The sequence below is a fragment of the Balaenoptera ricei genome, chromosome 7 (assembly GCF_028023285.1).
Source record: "Balaenoptera ricei isolate mBalRic1 chromosome 7, mBalRic1.hap2, whole genome shotgun sequence".
Classification (NCBI taxonomy): Eukaryota; Metazoa; Chordata; class Mammalia; order Artiodactyla; family Balaenopteridae; genus Balaenoptera; species Balaenoptera ricei.
In genome coordinates this window covers 9,181,896-9,202,061 of record NC_082645.1, presented here as the reverse complement: position 1 = coordinate 9,202,061, position 20,166 = coordinate 9,181,896, and the positions used below count along the sequence as shown (strand labels likewise).

Here is a 20,166-nt window from a genome sequence, read left to right as displayed (position 1 = left end):
CCTTTGAAAGAAGTCCTGTGGAACGTCATCCATCAGTAAGAACTAAATAGGAGCCTGTTAACCTTCCAAAGCGTTCTTATTTGAAACATCATTTTGAAGAAAGTTGTTTCCTTGATGCTCGTTAAGGGGATTAGTTGTGGATGGAGCTTTGAGGTCATACATACAGTTCTGATTAAAGAAGATACTTTATTTACATTTTTGCACATTGTGAGAATATACATACACAGATATAAAATATATATGAGTAAAATTCATCTTTCCACGTTTTCCCTCTAGTACCGCTTAGAGATGGGGTGTCAGATATGTTAGCATTTTTCTGTAATAGAGTGTATATTTCTTTGATCATTTAGTATATACTGGGTATATGTCTATGTGTCTAAACATTTGGTTCATTGTATAGCAACTTTAAATATAAATATTCCAAAAAAAGTAGGAGCATCTTTTAAGAATATTTTCTATAACCCCCAAACCAGTTAACAGTTTTCATCATAGCTTGGAATTTGCCCTGAGAAATAATTCTAGTTATCTGCAAATTGTATTTGGTTCAACTATGCCTTTTTTTGTTTGAAATAATATTTCTTAACTAAATTTTCCTGTCTCACCTGTGATAAAGATGATGTCAGAGCTCTTTTTCTGTAGCATTTAAGGTTTCTTAAGCAAAACGGGATGTAATTCCTGTTGGATAGCTAAGAAACAAAACCCTGCCACGCCCTTCTTTCTGAAATGTATTCCTTCATAAACTGAGCAAATGGAGGAGTGTGTGTGTAGATTGTTTCCTTCTACGTGTGACTTAGGGCAAAGTCACACAAACAGCTGACATCTACAGCAGTCACGTTTTGGAAGTTGCCTTTGGTTCCCTTGTTCTCCCAACTGTCTACTGAAAAGGCTATGAACGCATTGAACTTTCTGCCCCTAACAGTCTGTGGATATGCATTTAAAGTGTTCTCAGATGATTTTCTGGTTAAATGTGTTTTGAAAAAAATTAAAATTAATAATTCCTTTTAGCTCTTTGTTAGATTAGACTACTGTGTGCAAGACCAAGACATGAGAATGTCTAGGCTAGAGAGACGTTTCATGTCTTTAACTTCCGGGAGTTTTCATTGTTCTTCTTGTACTTCTGCTTTTGATAGGAATTCTGGTAGGATCCTTCCTTGAGAGACAAAAATCAGGAGTTCCCTTAAAACCCTATAAAGGTAGAGTGTCGCTCAAGGAATGAAACCAGTCAGAGGGTTTTCCAGGCTTCCCAGCGACCCGTGCAGGACTCCAGAACTCCCTGAGAAGCCTGCCTGCTTTTAGGAAGCTCACGCGGCAGGTGTGTTTTATCGTCTCTCCCTCCTCTGCCACCCCTCCTCCAAAACCTGTTCCCACACAGAACGCTCACCCTCGGCACTCGGTACACACACAGGGTGATTCGGTATGTTGTGGTGTAGTTTTGACGCCTAATCAATTAGTCTTTGTAAAAATCGTTAATGTGTATACTTACTTTAAATCCTCCTTGTAGGTTAGTCTTTGGAAGTGGTGTTGCAAGTAAGGGGGAATTTTTTCCTTTTGTGTTTTAAATTATCCAACATTTGAACTGTTGATTTCACCGCTAAGTGTACTTTAATGAAGTTTGGGGCCAAACCGTGCACAGAATTGGAAACAGAATTCTTTTTCTCCGTGTTCCTACCGGCCATATGTTAAAGAAGGCGGTCAGGAGAGATGGGTGAATGAACGTTCTCTGGGCCAAATACGAGGACGGTAGACCTCGTTAAGAATTGTGATTGTTGTTATTTCACATCTCGCATCTACCTATTCCTTCTCACGCTCTTCATTGACCTCACAAAGCAAGCTCAGCCCGGGGAGGGAGCAGAGATTCCCCACTGCTGTAACGTAGCTGCTAACTTAAAGAAGGGAGTGAGAACTGTGTGAAAATTCCGACGTAATCGGGCAAGAGCTATAAGAAAATGGTCAGCTAAGCATGCCCATGTGTGAAGACCTATCAGGACTGTCCTTACTGCTTTTCAGTGATTGTTTTGGAGTGGCCAGTGGAATAAGACAAGGTTTTCACGTATGCCTTTCAGCGGGGACCGCAGACGTACCTACGTACGTACCTTATCTCACGGTACCCTTTTCATTTAAATAGTGGGGACTCTCTCTCACCTTCCTAAGTGGAGGCTGAGATCTAGAGCGGCTGAATGGCTAGACCAGTGAGCTAGCATGGAGCTGGAGAGGGCATTTCTACATTAGATGTGGTAGTGGCCCCCCTAAGGACTCCTTTGTAGGTTTTATGCAACTTTTCATTTATTGACGGGGTCAGTAGATACTCCCTAGTTTTTTAAGTTTAATTTAGCACCTGTTGCTTTGGCCTTCATTGTAGGAGCAGGAGGTGTTTAGAATGTTATCAAGAATTGCTGATTAAATTGTCACTACTACTCTGAGTGAAAACTCAGTGCTTCCACGTCACTATAGCAAAATGAAGGAGAGTTTAGGAATTCCTAGAGAATTCCAAATGAAGCCCCATTTTGACTGATAGCTGAGATTGCGTTCCTGGGCTTGACTTTGCCTTGCTCCCCAGCACAGACCTGATAAACCTTTGGACATCACTTAGGTCCCTTTAGGGTCTAATTCACCTCTGGTACTGAGCAGAGACCACAATAGGAAGTTGGTTTAGTTTTTCACTTCCATGTTCTTCTAATTCAGGGAGTTTTATGATTCTGGTTTGTAAGACATTCTTGTTATGGTTTGGCCATATAATAAATCTACCTTTGCTCTGAAATTATAGGCTTTGCTCATTGCAATGTAGTAAACATGGCGGTTTTTACATCAGTGAATCAAGTTTATATTTTCCAAAACTTCTGAGAAAGGCATTTCTGTCTAATCCAGAATTAGTAGATCCTCTCAAGATGGAAATATTTGTTGTTCCCATCAGCTGTCATGTAGGCGGCTACGTGCTTTCAGTTTGCGAAGTTGTTTTTGAGTATTTTGCCAGTACTGCGTTTCTCTTATCTCAAAGTAAGTTGAAAAATAAGAAAATCATGGTCTTTCATGAGATTTATGGCCAAGTTATATTAGCCGTTAGGCTGTTCATGGGGTTCTGTCGTCTCAGTGTCCTGTGGTGTGAGAAAGTAATTGGCTGTTCTCAGGCCAGTGGATGATCTTTAACCATGACTGTTGGGATTATCAGGCCACCTGGGATGGACTCAGGCGTGAGACTGGGTGAGTGGAGGTGCTTGGCTAGGGGTGACAGACGGATCTTTTTGGATTCCATAGAAAACACAGGAATTCATGTCGAGACCAGTGAATGAGGGGTTAGCAGTCCCGATTCTTTATATCTGCACACTGATTTGCAGCAGGCAGGCTCTCTAGCAGGGTCAGTCCTCACGACTTCTCTTTGTAAAGCAGGCCAGGCTGGGGGAAGTGAACAGTCTTCCTTTTAATTAGGTAAGTTCATGGAGTTCAGTGACCAGAGCCTTTATTCTGTTTTTAATCCAAATTAAAGTATCTTTCTAAGGACCCAGTGCATATGAAAATGACTGTGGCCTTTTATTATCCTCTCGGGGAGGAGTGTGGTGAAACCGTAGAAACTGATCATTTCCAGAAGACTTTGGATCTCGTATATTCTGATCCAGTTTGCTCTATTGGAGAGCTTTCTATTCCATTTCTTACCTTTAGGTGTTATTTCACCTTCCTACTGAAATGCCCAGCTTTGTGAGGCCGTGGGCAGGTCCAGCTTTGCCCACCCCCTCCTGTCGTTGGCCCGTCAGTCAGTGAGGCCCGAGCAGGGGCAGGCGCGGGCCGTGTCGCGATTACGTGAACGGAATGTGACTGACCATGTGTGAGTTTCTCTGTCTTCGTTAAACTTGTTCCCCTTCTCTGAAACCCCTCATGCTGCACGCTAGCACGGAGCAGCCGTATCCCTCGACCCAGCATGAGTCAAGGGTGCAGCCGCGATGCCAGCCGTGAGAGCAGCCGCGATACGAGCCCCGCTCGGGGCTTCCCTCCGCTCGGTGAGTACCCGCCGGCCTGGCTGCTGGGGCTCCTCCCGCCCCGCCGGGCCCAGCCGCCTGCCTCTGTCCCCCGCCGCTGTCCCGTGGGCCTCTCCGCTCCCGTCCTCTTCCCGAGCCTCCCTTCCTGTCCCCTCTGCATGCTCGGATTCTGGCAGTTCCCAGTTTTCACATATCAGGGGAAGAAAGCACCCCTTCGCTCTGTACTGTTGTCGCTTAGGACCACTTGCTCCGGGCAAGCCCGTCTGCGAGGTCGCTGCCAGCGTGGGGCGCAGCTCAGCCAGGGACCACTGCTGCTTAAGAGCTGAGCGTGCCCGAAGTGTCTCCGTACTCAGTGAATCGCTGCAGCCTGTTTTGAATTTCACCAGGGATCAGCCCATGCGTGATTCATTTCAGAGAAGGAAGAAAAAAAAAAGTATAATCATGATAACGTTTAGGAAACTAAGCGCGTGCTCGGTTTGGGGGTGAGCACATTAATCGAAAAAGCAGCATGAATATTAGCTCTCGTTCTGTTAAACGAGTCACTTCAAAGCTTTCTTTAAAGCAGTCTGCAAATTGCTTTTGGATAAACGGCCTAAGTGTACAGCACAATGCAAAACCTTGATGTTCACTGTTAATTATTAAGATACTTTTCATTCTTCCTGGGCTCAACAGGCTGTTTAATGTTTGTGATCCGGTGCCACCCCAGGACAAAAAATTTACAACGTTTGGTGGCCATGGTACATGGTAATATTGTACCTCTGATCACCAGTTCGGTGTCAGTTGGGGCTGCTTGTCTGACACATGCCCCCCGTTTCAGTTTTCCTTACAGCTAGAATTTGTACTTCAACAATTTCTAGTATTCAAGAAAAACAAGACCGAAAGAGAAACATTTATCCTTTATAGAATATTGAATTTACATTTTCTATTTCGTTTTAATAGTCTTGCCTTTCTCTAAAATGGACATATACCTTTTTACCTAATGCAAATTATTAATCCCCGAAGACGTCTATCAACACATACTTTCACACACACACACATACACAAAAGAAAAGAAATGTTTTGTATTCTTCAGTAATTGTGTTTTAGTTCTTGGGCGTATTAAGTGCTGTACAGCTGTGTATTTTCCTCATGATAAGCATGGCAGGTAGAAGTCACTTTATACCGGTAGGGCCTAGGCCTGAAGTTATTCTCTGGAACTGTGGACCGCAGCAGTCTGTTATTTTGACTCTAATTATGAAAGGGGTCTTTCAAATATAAAAATGTCACTCTGGAAGATGGATGTTACAGCAAAAGCATAAGGTTTTAATATTTGCCACTATCTCCTTCTAATGTCGTACACTCCTTCCCAGTATCTTTTCTCCCCCGATTAGTATCAGTACTCAGAATCTAGACCTGTTTCTTCATGACCACTGTCCCTCGTGGCGTTCTCAGAAAGAGCAGGCGGACAGATGCAGGGCCCTCTAGACGATCACCTGACTTGGTGAGGAGATACCTGTGTGAGGTGTCCTGCTTGATGGGCATGAGGGCCTGAGTGGGGCAGCTCACCTGGTCCCTGCCAGCTCTTCCACAGCAGTCCACAGCATTAGATCAGAATCCTCAAAAATCCGGGGCAGCAAAGGTGATTTTTTTTCTGAGTGAACTGGTGGTTTTTCCTTTTAAGTTAAGGCTGTGTATCTATGCATCCTTGTTCACGATTTGACCTTCGAAATAACCTGTTCTATAAGTGAACAGTTCAGTCTGGTTCTTGGTTATCTTGCCTCTTAGAGTTCAGTGTGTTTATTTCACATGTACACTGCTGTTTTTGTTCCTGTCCATGGAAGCAGCCTTTGTGACCCAGCATGTGGTCTGTGGACCAGGCAAGGTGTGCTCGATTCTTGAGGTCCTGATTGGACCCTGAGGAGCTGAGGGATCCAGTCTGATTTCCACTGAAGTGTTTTGGTAACAGCCCGGGTTGTGGACGTGTGTCATTGCTGCTACCACAGCTGGAGCTGTGGCTGCAGACATCTCCCCTTCTCACAAGCTCTGGCACCAGCGTGGTCTTCTGTGTGGTCAGGGCGGGAGTTCACATCATTTCAGCTCGGTTTTTAGACCATGACTTTTTTTCTTTCTTGTTGGGTTAAATCTGTTCATAAAACTGCTGTCCAGCAAGAACAGCACCAGTGCCCACGTGTCCCTGGCACCGTGCTGAGCGGTCAGTGGGCATATAACCCTTGCGGGTCCTCTTCAGCCTCTGGGACAGGTATCGTCGTCCCTCTTGTCTGGATGACAAAACCAAGACCTGGGGAGAGGAGGCCACTTTCCCAAGGCCACGCGGGTCTGACTTCAAAGCGTGGCTGTTCCCCTGCCTCACCTGAGGTGTCTTTCATTGGTTGCTCCGAAATGTACTAACTGCTTTCTGAGGCCTCTCCAGGCTCAGGTACAGAGAAAGTGCTTGGCCACGTTTCTGAGTCGGGATTTCCAGGTGTGGCGATGGCACCTGGGAATTCATGGATAAGTCCCAAAGGTTGCTGCCCCCTGGGGAGCTTCCTGCGCTCTTCGGAGAGTGTGATGTTTCCTTCTTATTCTCATTCACTTTAATGTTCATTTCCTACCCCCTTCATAAGTCAGTGAGATTTTGCATTAGTGCCCCTTTGAATCAACTTACGTAGCCAACCTTCACTTTTTAAAAGAAAAGGACAGAAGTAATTCTGTTTCAGTGACTACATATTGGGTTTGAGCTTGCATTTTTCTTAAAAAGTTATTTTGGACCATTTTAATGGTATGAATACATAGTGACAGTGACAGCTTTTAGGTGAGATTAAGGCTCTAGGACTCTGCTGTCAATGAGGCTTTGACGTAAGCGGGTCCACCTTGGATTCCATTGTGGGACGTTCACTTGAGAACGTGACAGAGGACTTGTTACGTGACGGATTTGCTGTAGAATATTCTGTTGAAGCAGAACCAAAGGACGACTTTATAAGGAACCTTCAGATCAGGTGTTGCTTAAACATGGTTTCCAGTTTAAACTATCAGGATATGATACCATTGTGCTTGTACAAGAAATGAATAGTTTGCTTCACTCTAACAAAGTGTTTTGCCAGTTTCCTTATTTAAGGAAAGTGGTTGTTTTGTAATACCTGTTTTAGAGCTTGCTGACTTAGTTTTGTGTATCTCGAGGAATTAGGGATTTTCTTTTTCTTTCGCATGCTAGTAAAAATTTGTCCTTACTGACCAGGTAACCTTTGCTGTTCAGTACCCCTTATCCCGCAGATATGCACATTTCACAAGGTGACATGAGCTTAAGTAAATAAAATTGTATTGAAGAGTTTGGGGTTTTGCCATTTCATGACTAAGCATGTAAATGTGGGAGGATTCTGGACTCTGGCACTGCTTAGTGTCACTCTGTGAAACCTATGAACTCTCTGTGCTACAGTCACCGTGTTCTTTCTAAGTAATGATAGAAGCATGTTATCTTTTTTTTTTCGTTTTTTTATTTTTTCTTTTTTTGAGGTAAAGAAAAAGCCACATATTATGTGGCACTCGGGTCAATAAATTCAGGTTTGGACCCAAGCCTGTATTTCATAACTGTTTCTAAAAGTTATTCTCTCCACACGAGGATGGAGTTTGGCATATCTTTCTCAGACTGATGAATTGATGTGATTATTATGAGTACTTGCTAGCAAAATAATATTTATTAACCAGCACTGCTGCTGTTAACCACCACGGTTTATTCTGTGCCTGGCAGCGTTTCAAGTGTTTGATGTATAGTCTCTCCCAATTCTCTTAACTCCCAAGAGGAGGGTACCCTTGTTGGCCCCATTTCACAGATGAGGAACTGAGACACAGAGGGGTTTAGTACTTTGTCCAAAGCCCACACAGCTAGTTGTGATCTGACCAGGACTTGCCCCCCATGTGTCACGGAGCTGGTGCTCATAACCAGAGGCCTGCAAATGCCTCTCCGAGGAAGGCTGTTAAACTTATTACAGCCAACTTTCCAACAGTTAAAACAGTGAGTTCATTAATCATTAGGATATTTCTGCAACAGAACAGCACACATGTTGACTAGGGAAAATGGAATTCAGTTGTTGAGCCCCCTTTCTTTTTTCTTTTTAATTGATTTATTTTTTAATCTGTGAAGCATAAAGTCTTTTATTTCTTTTTTATTGAAGTATAGTTGATGTACAACATTGTGTTAATTTCTGCTGTACAGCAAAGTGATTCAGTTACACATACGTACGTTCTTTTTCATGTCCTTTTCCATGATGGTTTGTCACAGTATATTGAACGGAGTTCCCTGTGCCCCACAGCGGGACCTTGTTGTGTATCCATCCTGTATATGAAAGCCCCCTGTTTGTGACTTCATTCTGTGTCTGTCGAGAGAACGTCGTGAACTTCTCCGCTTCTGTTTCTGGTGCATGGTCGCGTGTGCATCGCATCCTGACGGGAGGCGTGGCCCATCCTGCTGCCCCGCCCCCTCGGCGCGCCCCCGGCGTCCTTCCGGCGTCCTTCCCGTGCCGAGTCCGTGGTGGCGACGGCGGCTCCCGGCGGCAGCGTGCACCCGGGGCGGGGCCGCGGGGTGCACAGGCAGCCCTCCCCCTGCGCCAGCGCCCCGCGTGCAGCCCGGGCATTGGCGCTCGCTGTCCGTTCGCACCCCACACCCATCTCTTTCCGTGAGGAAACACGGCCGCGTGGGGAGCGGCCCCGCGTTCCCTCCGGCCTGTGGCCGCTGCTGTCTCGGGTTCTCGTGTGTTAACCCTGTGGGTGCTGCCGTTCCTTTTCCCTGCAGCCTCTCGACGTCATTCCAGGTCCACTAGTGCTCTCGCCACGGCTGACTCTGTTGGGCCGTCAGGTGAACACGCGCTCTTGCATGCCGTGCCTGTCCACGCTCATTGTCACATCTGTTCCCATCAGTGTCCGCTCGCACTCGGCATGTATGCACCGCGTATTTTCTTTCCCCCCACGATGTGCTTCTATTTTTTTTTTTTAAGTTGCTGAATGTTTATGGTCCTGTTAATAGGCCGTAGATGCTTTGTAGCCTGTTTGAAGACATCGTTTCTCCAGTGTTCGTACTTACGTTAAAACAAAACAAAACAAAAGGATGGGGAAGCACTTCTGCCCCTCCTTTCACTCCCTCCCCCAGGAAAACAGCAGCCCCGGATAGGTGTCCTGAAGGGTCCCTCGGAGGAAATGGGGTGTGGACGTCATCCAGCAGAGGCTTTCGTCTCTCAGTCTCAGCTCCCAATAAAGTGGTGTCTGTTAATGCTAGTTGCTACCGTCCGGTTCTAATTACTTGGAGGTACTATTTAGTGACCAGATGTTCCAGATTATAGCAAATCTCATTTCATATGTATTGAAGGAAATGGATTGTCCTAAAGCTTTTATGGAAAAACAAATCATGATTAGGATAATCAAGTCAGGCCAAAGGTAGCCTTTGCAGCCTGCAGACCCGAAACACTCCATCTCAGCCCCATTATAACAATACCCCAAATGCCCTGGTTAGCCACTGGGGCAGAAAGTGAGCATACAATAATGCATCAGTTTGCCGGATTTAACTGGCATCATTTTGGTACGCTAATAATCCCTAATGACTGTAGTTTATCAACTGAGTACAAGGCATAATCTGTTAAATCAGACTGTTGATGGTGACAACTGTGACCAATTTACTGAGTTAGTGTCTCTGTTTTTCCTCCAAATGAAGCCACCTATGCATTTTATTATGTATTCTCTGATTAGGATATTCCCCTGAAGATTATGGGCCTGACTGAGGGCACAGTCATATCTATCCATCTCCTGGAAACTGGACAGTACCAGAGAGAACGCAGAGTAGATTTTGGTCTGGCGAAAACAAAAGGCTTATAAATTTTCTTAGGTCCAGACAAACATTTCCCCTTAAGATTTGAAATTCAGTTATCTACAATGTATATCAAATGATCTGCAGTCACTGTGTATGGCAAAGCTGTATGCCTCTGGGAAGCACAAAATAATTGCTTTGTTCTTACAGTTTTAATTTTGTGTCTGAAAAAATCAGTATTATCCCTGGAGCAAGAATTGCTGGCATGAGACCTACTTTTTTTTTTTTTTTTTTTTTTAAGATTCTGTTTTATTTACGTTTATGCTGGGTAATTTTTAAATGGCTTATAACTGAATTACTTCATTCTGTTACTCATAAATCCCTTACTATCTATCTACCCTTTTTTAATGGAAAAAAAAAGAGACTTGAACAAAGATCATTTATAAAACTATGTACATGATAAATCTCAAATTTATAATGTTATTTCAGGTGATGATTTATATTCGAGAGAGAGAGAATTGTTTTGTGGTCTTTTTTTAGTTTATTTGGCACATTAAATCACCTTTTAAACATACACGTAATGGTGAAATTCAGTACAAGCAACAAGTGCATTAAAAAAGGGGATAGTATAACATACAATTTTTGTTTCCCTCTGAAAATTCATAACTATATAGCTTTTGATTAGCAGTGTTTAAATCTTTTTCCCCTTTCTGTGGCAGTGGAAGGTATAACGTTTCAAAGCTGACAATTTAAAAAAGCTAAATAACACTTCACTTTTAGAGCTCCCCAGTTTGTAGATGATGTCTTGTTACCTGCCCAAAATTTTAAATATATCATTTTATAGGAAAGATCAATTATGTAAAACAGACATTAGCTTTCTTTGATTATTTTTTTTTCTAAATGCTTCATTACTAGAATATGGCACATGCAGAGATTTTCCTTGTCCAAACGGTGTCTTATTTGTTAACAAAGAGAAAGCATTTTTAATCTTAACATTTTTCTTCCAAAGGTTGATTATACATTAGCATTTTAAATAAGAACCTTTTACCGGACTGCTTTGTCTTGAGCTGCCACGGCTGTGAGCAGCAAGGCCTCACAAGGGCAGTGAGTCCCAAGTAATCTCAGCACTTCTTAAGGAAGGCTGGTCAGCTAACGGAATGGGACTTCTAAAAGTTAGTCTTTCTGGATTCGGCGCTTTCACTGCCATGGGCCAGGGTTCAATCCCTGGTTGGGGAACTAGGATCCCGCAAGCCGTGCGGCCAAAAAAAAATTAAAAAGTTAGTTTTTATTGTCCGCGCTTGTAAACAGGCATAGAATAGCTGTTTGAACTGCTAAAGTCGGGAATTTTTTTGCATTCTGTCCATTTGGTTGACACGTATAAAGATTATCCTTTAAAAATCCTTTGAGGGACTCAGGAGAAATTTATATTATCTGAATGATTAATGTTTTGCAGCGAAGATACTAGCTTTTCGTGGTGAAGATTAAAGAATTTTAATAAACTGATTTTTAAATAGCCTTTGGTGACACAGGCATCATGATGAACAAATACCTAGTATTAATTGAGCTTGATAACTGTTAAACAGTGGAGACACTAATGAAAATTTGCACAGAGATCAGTTTAATACATTTGTTTCAAATTTTAACTTTTTATTACACATTGCGTTAGAACTCATTGATCAAACCGTGAAGCTTTCTAATTAGTTTGACCAAATATCAGGGCCGCTAGCCTTTAGAGAGAATGCTTGTATACATGAAAAGACTACCCTCACGGCCCAGCCACCTTGTATAATAAGGTCCCCCCCATGTCTCAACACTTTTCAAAAATAGACTGTCATTAAAGAACCGTTTCAGTTGTCAGGATGCTTTTTGGCACGATCGTATTAAATGTGAACAGTGTAACCTCTGCCACTGATAATAAGCAGGTCAGGTGTAGTTGAAACTACAAGTCAGGTGCAGTGAAAATTGGCTAGAGATGCTTCCGCCCTCTGTCCAGTAAGTGGGACGAGGCAGGAGCCGTCGCAAAGAAATGAAAACACGTGAGTTAAAGTGACACATCTTTTGCTTTTGTTTTTTAACTAGACCGGTTTGGGCTCAGCCAGGCAGGAAGAATACCTGGCTCTGTGAATGCCATGCGGGTTCTGAGCACCAGTGCAGATCTGGAAGCTGCTGTTGCTGATGCTTTGGTAAGAGGCACGACGTGTGTGGAGTCTGTTTGAATTACTCACCTGCGTTTTCCTCTGTCTTAACAGGAAGTAGTCTCCAAACCAGGTCACTAAATCAGCTTTGACACCCTTTAAACTGTGTAAATTTGTATTATTGTTCGTTTCTTCTTAAACTGTGACCTCTGTATGTACGTGAAAACTGGCCTTACAAGACACATTAGCATCAAGTACGTCTTCTGTGCTCCTCAGTGTCAACGAAGTTGTGATGACATCAGGCTTCTCTGATGTCATTGGGCTTCTTCTTTTCCTTTTTTATCTTTTTTTTTTTTTTTTTCCCAGCATTTCCTTTATTCCCTTCTATTGCTTCTGTTGCTTTACAGGCTTTGATGGCATAGCCTAAGCAAATCATTGTATAACAGTAGGTCATAGCGTTTGTGGTTTGAAAATCTTGTGTTGATTCCATTTCCCTCACTAGTTGTTCCATATGATTTTATGTTTGTTTAAATGAGTCCTTAAGTCATTATTTACGGCAGTGTTCCCAGATTTTAGGTGAACTCTCTGAGGGTATGAAGCACCAGTGGAGCGTGCTTTTGCATTGTTATAATGTAATGTCTAAAAAAGCAACATAAAGCGATTAGAAGTCCTTGAACTCGTGGTTATAGCAAAAAATTCCTAAGTAGAATCAGCCTGTGGTCAAACTGCCTTTTAAAGATGCATTTCAGCTGGTAGTAACACAGCCTCTTGTACTTTCTGGTTTATGTGCTCAGCATTTAAAATAGACATTCTTTAGAACTGCCTGATCTCTGGTCTTGCTTGTACTGTTTTAAGACTTGTTCTCTTCTAATGAACAAAGGTAATACCCTGCTTTCAGACCCTGAGGTTTTAAATCAAGCCCTGTTTCATCCGATCAAAACTTTATAGCGTGTGGCCACAGTGATCAGACCCCTGAGGTTTTAAATCCAGCCGTGTTTCATCCGATCAAAACTTTCTAGTGTGTGGCTATAGGATCAGACCCTGAGGTTTTAAATCCAGCCGTGTTTCATCCAGTCAAAACTTTATAGCGTGTGGCCACAGTGATTCCAACTCTCATCCCTCCCGGCCCTCTGTCATTTATTCCTGCTCAGCCAGATTTCTCTGGCAAGCATCTGTGAGCAAGCAGTTTTCCGCTCTCCTCATGGTTTCACGGTGAGGGCTGCCCGGCCAGCTCTGTTCCTCAGCCTTGTGGGTAGCAGGGCTTTTTCTGGCAGATACTGGAGTTCAGGATAATTGCTTTAAGCAGGACTTTAACTTAAGAGTCACGAGGCGGCACACAGTTGTGTGAAGCGGTTCTTCCTTCCAAGTTGCAGCATTTGGAATCTGTTTCTTACTTATCCCGGGACTTGAAGGAGTGGGGGCCAGAGGGGTGAGAAGTGATGGATGCGCAAAGCCCTCGGTGAGACAGCACTTCGGTGGGGGGGGGGGGGGGGGGAGGGGTACAGTGCCCAGAGTGCCAGGGGGCAGAGCAGGACTGGAGAGTCTGGGCTTTGCCTTCACCTGACTTGGGCTTTTCTCTGAGCTCCGGCTCCCCTTACACCCCCGCTGCCCTCACTACTACGTTTTGTCCAGACTGCTTGGTCTCTCCAAGTGACCTGCTTCAGAAGAGACAGCGCCGGGATGGTACACAGTCCTTGCTCGCAGAAAAGAAGTCCCGGGGCAGCATCTGTCCTAGGAGCAGGCGACAGAGTTAATAGCGACATTAGGGATATACCTCAGTGCTATGGGGAGAGTTTCAGCAGAGAATTCCAGCAGATACCGGAAGGTCTCGTAAGAGGTGTAGGAGGGTTAGGAAATGCCATTGTGAAAGCGTTCTTTGTTATTTGCTTGACACGAATCGCTTGCTAACCTGTATTTTTGGTTTGCTAAGATATGTTCTGCTGTACACTTTTGTTGCAAGAACGATCCCCACATACGCTTCTGACATAATTCTCTATGCTTTTTCCCCATCCTTCAATATTTTCCTGCCTACAGCTGTTAGGAGACTCCAGGAGCAAGGTACCAGTGCTTTAACTTTTGTTTTATGTTTGGTTTTTTTTTTTCTTTTTTTTTCTGTTGAGTATATTTCCTTTAGGAGCTGGTAAAAGCAACAAAAAAAGCAGCATAGTATAGAAATTCTGTTCTGAATTGTGATTTTTGTGGAAACTAGCGACACTGTTGCTAGTGATGGAACTTGGTCATCTCTCACATTTGCCTCAGTGGTGTTCTCGAATATCAAGCTCTGCCCCTTTTCCTACTAGTGTTTCATTTTAGTTATTAACCTAGTTTGTGTCTCCTCTTATGTCGTTATTATTTCATGAATGGATACATTCAACATTTTTCTTATCTTAGGAATCTAGTTGATGTGTAAGTGAGATGACCATATAATTATCACCCTACCAAGGATACTTTTGAGAGTGAGAGAGGGTGCTGTTAGTAATTATGCTGGGACAGTAGGTGGAAGGCAGAACTGTCCCGGCGTACAAGTCACATTCCTAGAAAATCACATCAGTACAATTTAAGCCAGTAGCTATTTGTTTTTCTCTTAGAGAAACCGTATTTTATAAGTTTTATCTATTTTATGTAGCTGTTGCTAAATTATTTAGGGATTTAACTTACAGTTTTACATTCAGAGGTAAGAGAAATGAATGACATGGGTATTCTAGTCTACAGGAGGCCTATTAGTGTTGTAAAACTTTAAGTCCTTAATAAAAATGGTTTAGATCATTTAGGAATCCTTTTATGTAGGACACTCTGCCCCTGACATTGCAGTGCCAGACGTTCTCAAGGAAGCATGAATATTCAAACTAGTTTACTCACAGACCCTGCTCAAGATAGATTGCTTTTGATTGGGAAGGGGCTGTTGGGCGCTCATACTTACAGCGCTTCAGGTGCCAAGCCGGGCTGTTTAACATGTAATTCCACTTAATCCTGACAACAAGCCTGTGGGAAGGGTAATCACTGTCATCTCAAAGATGGGGAAACTGAAGCAGACAGATGAGGAGGCTTTCTGAAGTCACACAGCCAGTCTGTCTTACTGAGAAGGCCCCGCACCGTGCTAGAGATCATGCTCTTTCCTCCCTGCTGTGGGTTGCCCTGCTTGTTACTCACCTGACGTCTGCTTTTCTGTGTTTACTCCCCTCATCTGTAAGCGCAGGGAGAGGGCGGTGCATGCGCCTGTGTGTGTGTGTGTGTGTGTCTGCGTTTAGCGCTTTGTCGTTGGTTTTGTTTGGTGAGACTCACGTCACCTGTCCTTGCATCTGGCAGAAGAAGCCCGTGAGGAGGAGGTATGAGCCGTACGGGATGTATTCTGACGACGACGCCAACAGCGACGCGTCCAGCGTGTGCTCCGAGCGCTCGTACAGCTCCCGGAACGGGGGCGTCCCCCACTACCTGCGCCAGACCGAGGATGTGGCCGAGGTGCTCAACCACTGCGCCAGCTCCAACTGGTCCGAGCGCAAGGAGGGGCTCCTGGGCCTGCAGAACCTGCTGAAGAGCCAGAGGACGCTGAGGTGAGGGCCGGAGGCCAGGTTGGTGAGCTCAGGCCGAGGCCCGTGGTGCGCTCCCGGGGCCTTCCCCGGGCTCCCGTCGTCTCGGGAGTTCTTACGGAATTCCAGCCACTGGGGCAGGCGCTAAAGGCGCTGGGAGGGCTGAGTCATGGTCCTTGCCTTCCGGAGAACTTGACATATCCGGCAAACACTTTGTAACTGATTAGGCTTAGAAAGCATTTGGTTCCTTATGGCTTACACTCGTCTATTAGGTGTTATTTGAGAAATCTCGGTACAGTTTGCAATTTAGGTCAAAAGTAAAACAAGTCTGCAGGTTGGTATGGTTTATTACACTTTAGAGTCATGGATAAAATGATACCAGCCTCAGTCTAAAATGTTTTGATACACATAGGCGTAGGTGTAGTTTATAAATATGCAGAGTAAAGAGATACTCAGATAGGGTACTCTGAAGTACTCTTTAGCTTTAGAATTGATTATTTTTGCTTTTCTCTTTGTTTCCGTATTTCATAAATTTTCTAAAATGAGCATGTATTACATATACCAAAAATATGTGTTTATACCATATTTCCTCAAATCTAAGGCACCATTGACACACCATTATTTTATATCTGAGAAGAAATGCTGCTTATTAAACCATGACAATACTAATATGTCTTTGCTTATAAGATGAATCTCAAAATTACAGAGATGTTTGAACTACACTATATTATATTCTTCGGGTAATTTTTTTTAAAGCTGTATGGTGAGACTGGATAAGTGTCTGTGGTCATGGATGGCTCCGCAAAGCCGTGGGAGCATTGACTGACGAATCACTGGGCTTCAAGCGCGGCTGTCCAGTCAGTCTGGCCCCCGCCTTATTCCTTCCTGCCGCCTTCCCTCCCCACCCCCCGGCCCCCCTTGTTCTGTTCTGTGCATGCGTCAGGAGAAGTTTTGCCACATGCGCTCTGAAGTGCAGGTCCTCTCTGGTGCCCTAGTGACCTGTCAAAAAACAGAAAAAAGGATTTGCTGTCATTATTCGTCAAGAATCTGCTCAATTCTGGTGGCCCCAGTTTCTTGATTCTTAGTGTTCACCAAGTACCCATTGAACAATCTCTAGAAATCTATTGATTAGCGTTGGTCTGATCTAGATTTCATCGTTAGCAATGTTAAAGGATCACCCAACCTGAGGGGGATGATTTGGGGAAGAAGGTGAGTCTTTCTAATGAAACCTCGAAGTAGAAATGGGATTCAGTAGTACAGTTCAGGGTAGGAAAAGTCACAGGGGCACCGACATGAAATGCGTGTTTGCTTCGTCTCAGGCACAGTTGCAGGTAGGGTGCGTTCTTTAATCCTTTTAGCAGCCGCTTGGTTCACTGAAATGGATACAGAGATATCAGAGTACTTTGGCTCTGGCAGAACTGAGATTAAAATCCAGGTCTGTCTGACCCCGAAGCACATGCTTTTCCTAGTTGATCCCATTGCCTTTCATCTGTGGCGGTGGAAACACACCTGCAACGGGGTGAGCAGGATGTGGCTCATGGCTTTGCCACGCCCACATGTGTGAACTCAGGTGATCACGCTCTGAGATGCAGTTTCATTTTAGAAGGAGAGCAAAACGATCGTGATTTTTTTATTCCTGTGCAGTTCCATCATAAATTAAAATTTAGATAATTGATTTGTGAAGAAAGGACTTTGTTATATAAAAATTGTATAAAGCTTATGTAGTGGAATGAAATAAAAGGATTTCGAGAAGCTGTAACTAATTTCAGTATTGGCTTATTAAATATTAAATTTATTTATTTCTATTTTGTTTCCTCTAGTCGGGTGGAGTTGAAAAGATTGTGTGAGATTTTCACCCGAATGTTTGCTGACCCTCACAGCAAGGTAAGGTCTGGGGAACCTGCCCACTTGTGTTCCTCTCTGCATGTCTGTGTGGGCCGCATAATACACGACTTCAGAGTGGGATACCAGCCCCGCAGCACAGTGTAGACCTTACAGACTGAACCCCAATTTCAGCAATAGTCTGTTATGGCTTCTGAAAACGGAATTCTTAGAAACTTCCAATGCCCATACAACATCAAGTTAAATAAAGTGTGTTTCAAGTAAGGGTTACCATGGAGAGAATGAGATGTAGTCTTTTACTTATTCAGCAAATATTTTCACTTAACTTAGCCAAGCGGTGGGCTGGGTGCTAGTATGTAACAGTGTATTATAATATAATGCCTTCCTGAAAAAAGTTACAGTAGTGAAGAAAATAAGCAAGTTATGTAAATTTTTTTTTTGTTTGTTTTTTGGTACCCATGTAGAATTTGTCTATATGGGACAAGATAGACAAATGGAAGCATTTATAAAATGGATTTACTGAAGAACCACATTAAGTATTTCTCCAGACACCAATAGAATTGCCGCCTCTAAGAATTTGCTGGATGGTGGTCACTTAGCTGGTGCCTACACCTCCTGGGGACCGGAGGAGGACTGCCTTTTGAGAAGGAGTCCCTGCTGAGTGGAGAGCACCCAGGAGTGAGGGACAGGCCCTTTCTAGGAGTGGAGCTGAGAGCGGGACCCTTGACAAAAGTTCACTTGGAGTCTAGGTTTTAAATAAATACCATTGTTTGGGAGGAAGCCTTTGCAGGCTGTTGCTGTTCGATGGTTTTAGAGAAAGAAAAAACAGAGGAATGAAGATATCAGGAAAGTTAAAGGGTAGATAAAGGACAGAAACTAAAGTAGAAATTGAGGGAACCAGAAATCAGCACCAGCAAATCTTAAATGCTTGATGTGCAAGACTTAACTGTCTTACACTGTCATTTTCCTAGTAAAAATGGTCTCTTCTAAATCCTCCTGGGAGAAAGAAACCTGTGGTGGCCAGAAAGTCTAGCCAGTTACTGTGATCCCCCTTCTTTTCCTACCCTTTCCTCCTCGCAGGAATTGTCCGTGAAGTGTCAATCATCCATCCATCCGTGCAGTTATTCAGCATTTACTGAGCACCCACTCTGGGCTAGGGCTACAGAAAACAACACAGGGCCCCTCCCTACCTTTTGAAATGCTCACGGGAGCATAGGAGAATGAATGCAGGGGTGCTCCTTTTTGGGGCGGGGGCAACAGTTCTCCTCAATATTGGTGTTAAAGCATGTCTTAAAATTTCTGTTATGACCCTCATAGCAAGGTTGACATTCACAGTATTAATAAAATCCAAGAAACGTTGAGTTTAAGGGCCAGGTAGATATCCAAAGATATAATTATCAAGATTTTCTCTAAGATAGTATTAAAAGCAGTACGATTTAAAGCATAAGCATAAGATTCATAAGATGTATAGCATAAGGGATATTAGACGGATTTGGACATTGATGAAATTTCTATTACCTGTCACCTCTAGATTGCTGATTCAGAACCAGAATGTGAGGATAAAGAAGGAAATTTGTTTCCATCAGAAGGCTCTTGTACAGTGAGTTTGCAGGTCTCAGTTTAGTAAATATTTGCTAGCTGCCTTTGTGCTAAGGCAGGAATCCCACAGCTGGGGCTCGTTTACTTCCTTCTGAGCTGTCTCACGGGAGACCCCTGGTGGTTAATAGTTGCTGAGCTAGAGTTGAGTAGGTCTGTGATAGCCGGGTTGTCCCAGGAGAGCAGGACTCATTTACCAAGTAGGGCGCACAGTGCCACCGCTAACCTCTCTGAGACTGGTTCAGGGGTGATGCACCGTGAGCTCTGTGTCACCGTAGGGAGCACTGATGGTCACACAGCGGCGTGAGGACCATGTCAACCGTCGGTGTCTTTCATCCCAAGCCATAATCTTTTATAAAGATTGGTATGGCTTTTATAATATCTTCTCATAAAGATAACACTTTATAATATCTGAACGGGCATACATCAAAATAGATGACTGAAATGAAAAGCAATACATATGCAAGTTTTTGTTTCCCTCATCCTATAATAGTTTTTGTTGAATGCTAGGTAATGAGCAATAATAGTATAGAATTATGATGGTTAAAAGGCTTTTTAAAGAAAAAGAGGGAGAAAGAAAGGAAAGAAAGAAAGAGAGAGAGAGGGAGGGAGGGAGGGAAGGAGGGAGGAAGGAAGGAAGGAAGGAAAGGAAAAAGGAAAGGAAAGGAAAGAAAAGAAAGACCTCCAGGATTAGATTCATATTTTCAGCAAAGTTAAATTTCTCTCTGTACTGAATTTTAAAGGCATGTAGAGGGAGGGGAGAGTTATTTCGTCAGTTTGTAGCCTTTTCAGGCCTTTTAAGAAACTGCATGAAACTTGTATGACTTCACTGTGGACTAACATGGAATCTGTTTCGTTGCATGGCCTGGTTTGCGGTGGAATTCACACCAGAGAGTAAGTTCCGACCCCTTTTCCTTTATCTGTTCTTGTAACTGCGTTTGTTTGCCTCCTATGCCATGTCCAGTTGTGGACAGTGTCAACCCCAGTTACAATTCTAGACAAAGCCAAGATGGGCATTTTTATCATTTTGGAGACTTGGGAGGAAATCATGAATCAAATATGTGAAATACTTGGTTTCCATTTGTGCCTAGGTTTTCAGTATGTTTTTGGAGACTCTTGTGGATTTTATAATAATTCATAAGGATGACTTGCAAGACTGGCTTTTTGTTCTTCTCACACAATTACTTAAGAAAATGGGAGCAGATTTGCTTGGATCTGTGCAAGCGAAAGTTCAGAAGGCTCTCGATGTCACAAGGCAAGTGTTTGGGGGCAAGATCATTTTTTCCCAGCTTTTGAGGTAAAACCGACATACAACACTGTGTAAGTTT

At 43.5% G+C, this 20,166-nt stretch overlaps 1 protein-coding gene across 19 annotated transcripts in view; it reads left to right on the top strand.

Moving 5' to 3' along the window:
• CLASP1 (cytoplasmic linker associated protein 1) overlaps window positions 1-20,166 on the top strand; it is a 261,428-nt gene that overhangs the window by 182,531 nt on the left and 58,731 nt on the right. For 9 of the 19 annotated variants that reach the window (XM_059927661.1, XM_059927659.1, XM_059927658.1 and 6 more), the window contains 6 exons: window positions 3,882-3,989; window positions 11,818-11,921; window positions 13,908-13,931; window positions 15,180-15,424; window positions 17,221-17,284; window positions 19,930-20,093. In XM_059927661.1, coding sequence (XP_059783644.1) covers window positions 3,882-3,989; window positions 11,818-11,921; window positions 13,908-13,931; window positions 15,180-15,424; window positions 17,221-17,284; window positions 19,930-20,093 — 709 coding nt within the window. The remainder of the gene's footprint in view (window positions 1-3,881; window positions 3,990-11,817; window positions 11,922-13,907; window positions 13,932-15,179; window positions 15,425-17,220; window positions 17,285-19,929; window positions 20,094-20,166) is intronic. The other 10 variants (XM_059927668.1, XM_059927665.1, XM_059927664.1 and 7 more) reach the window with 3 other exon arrangements.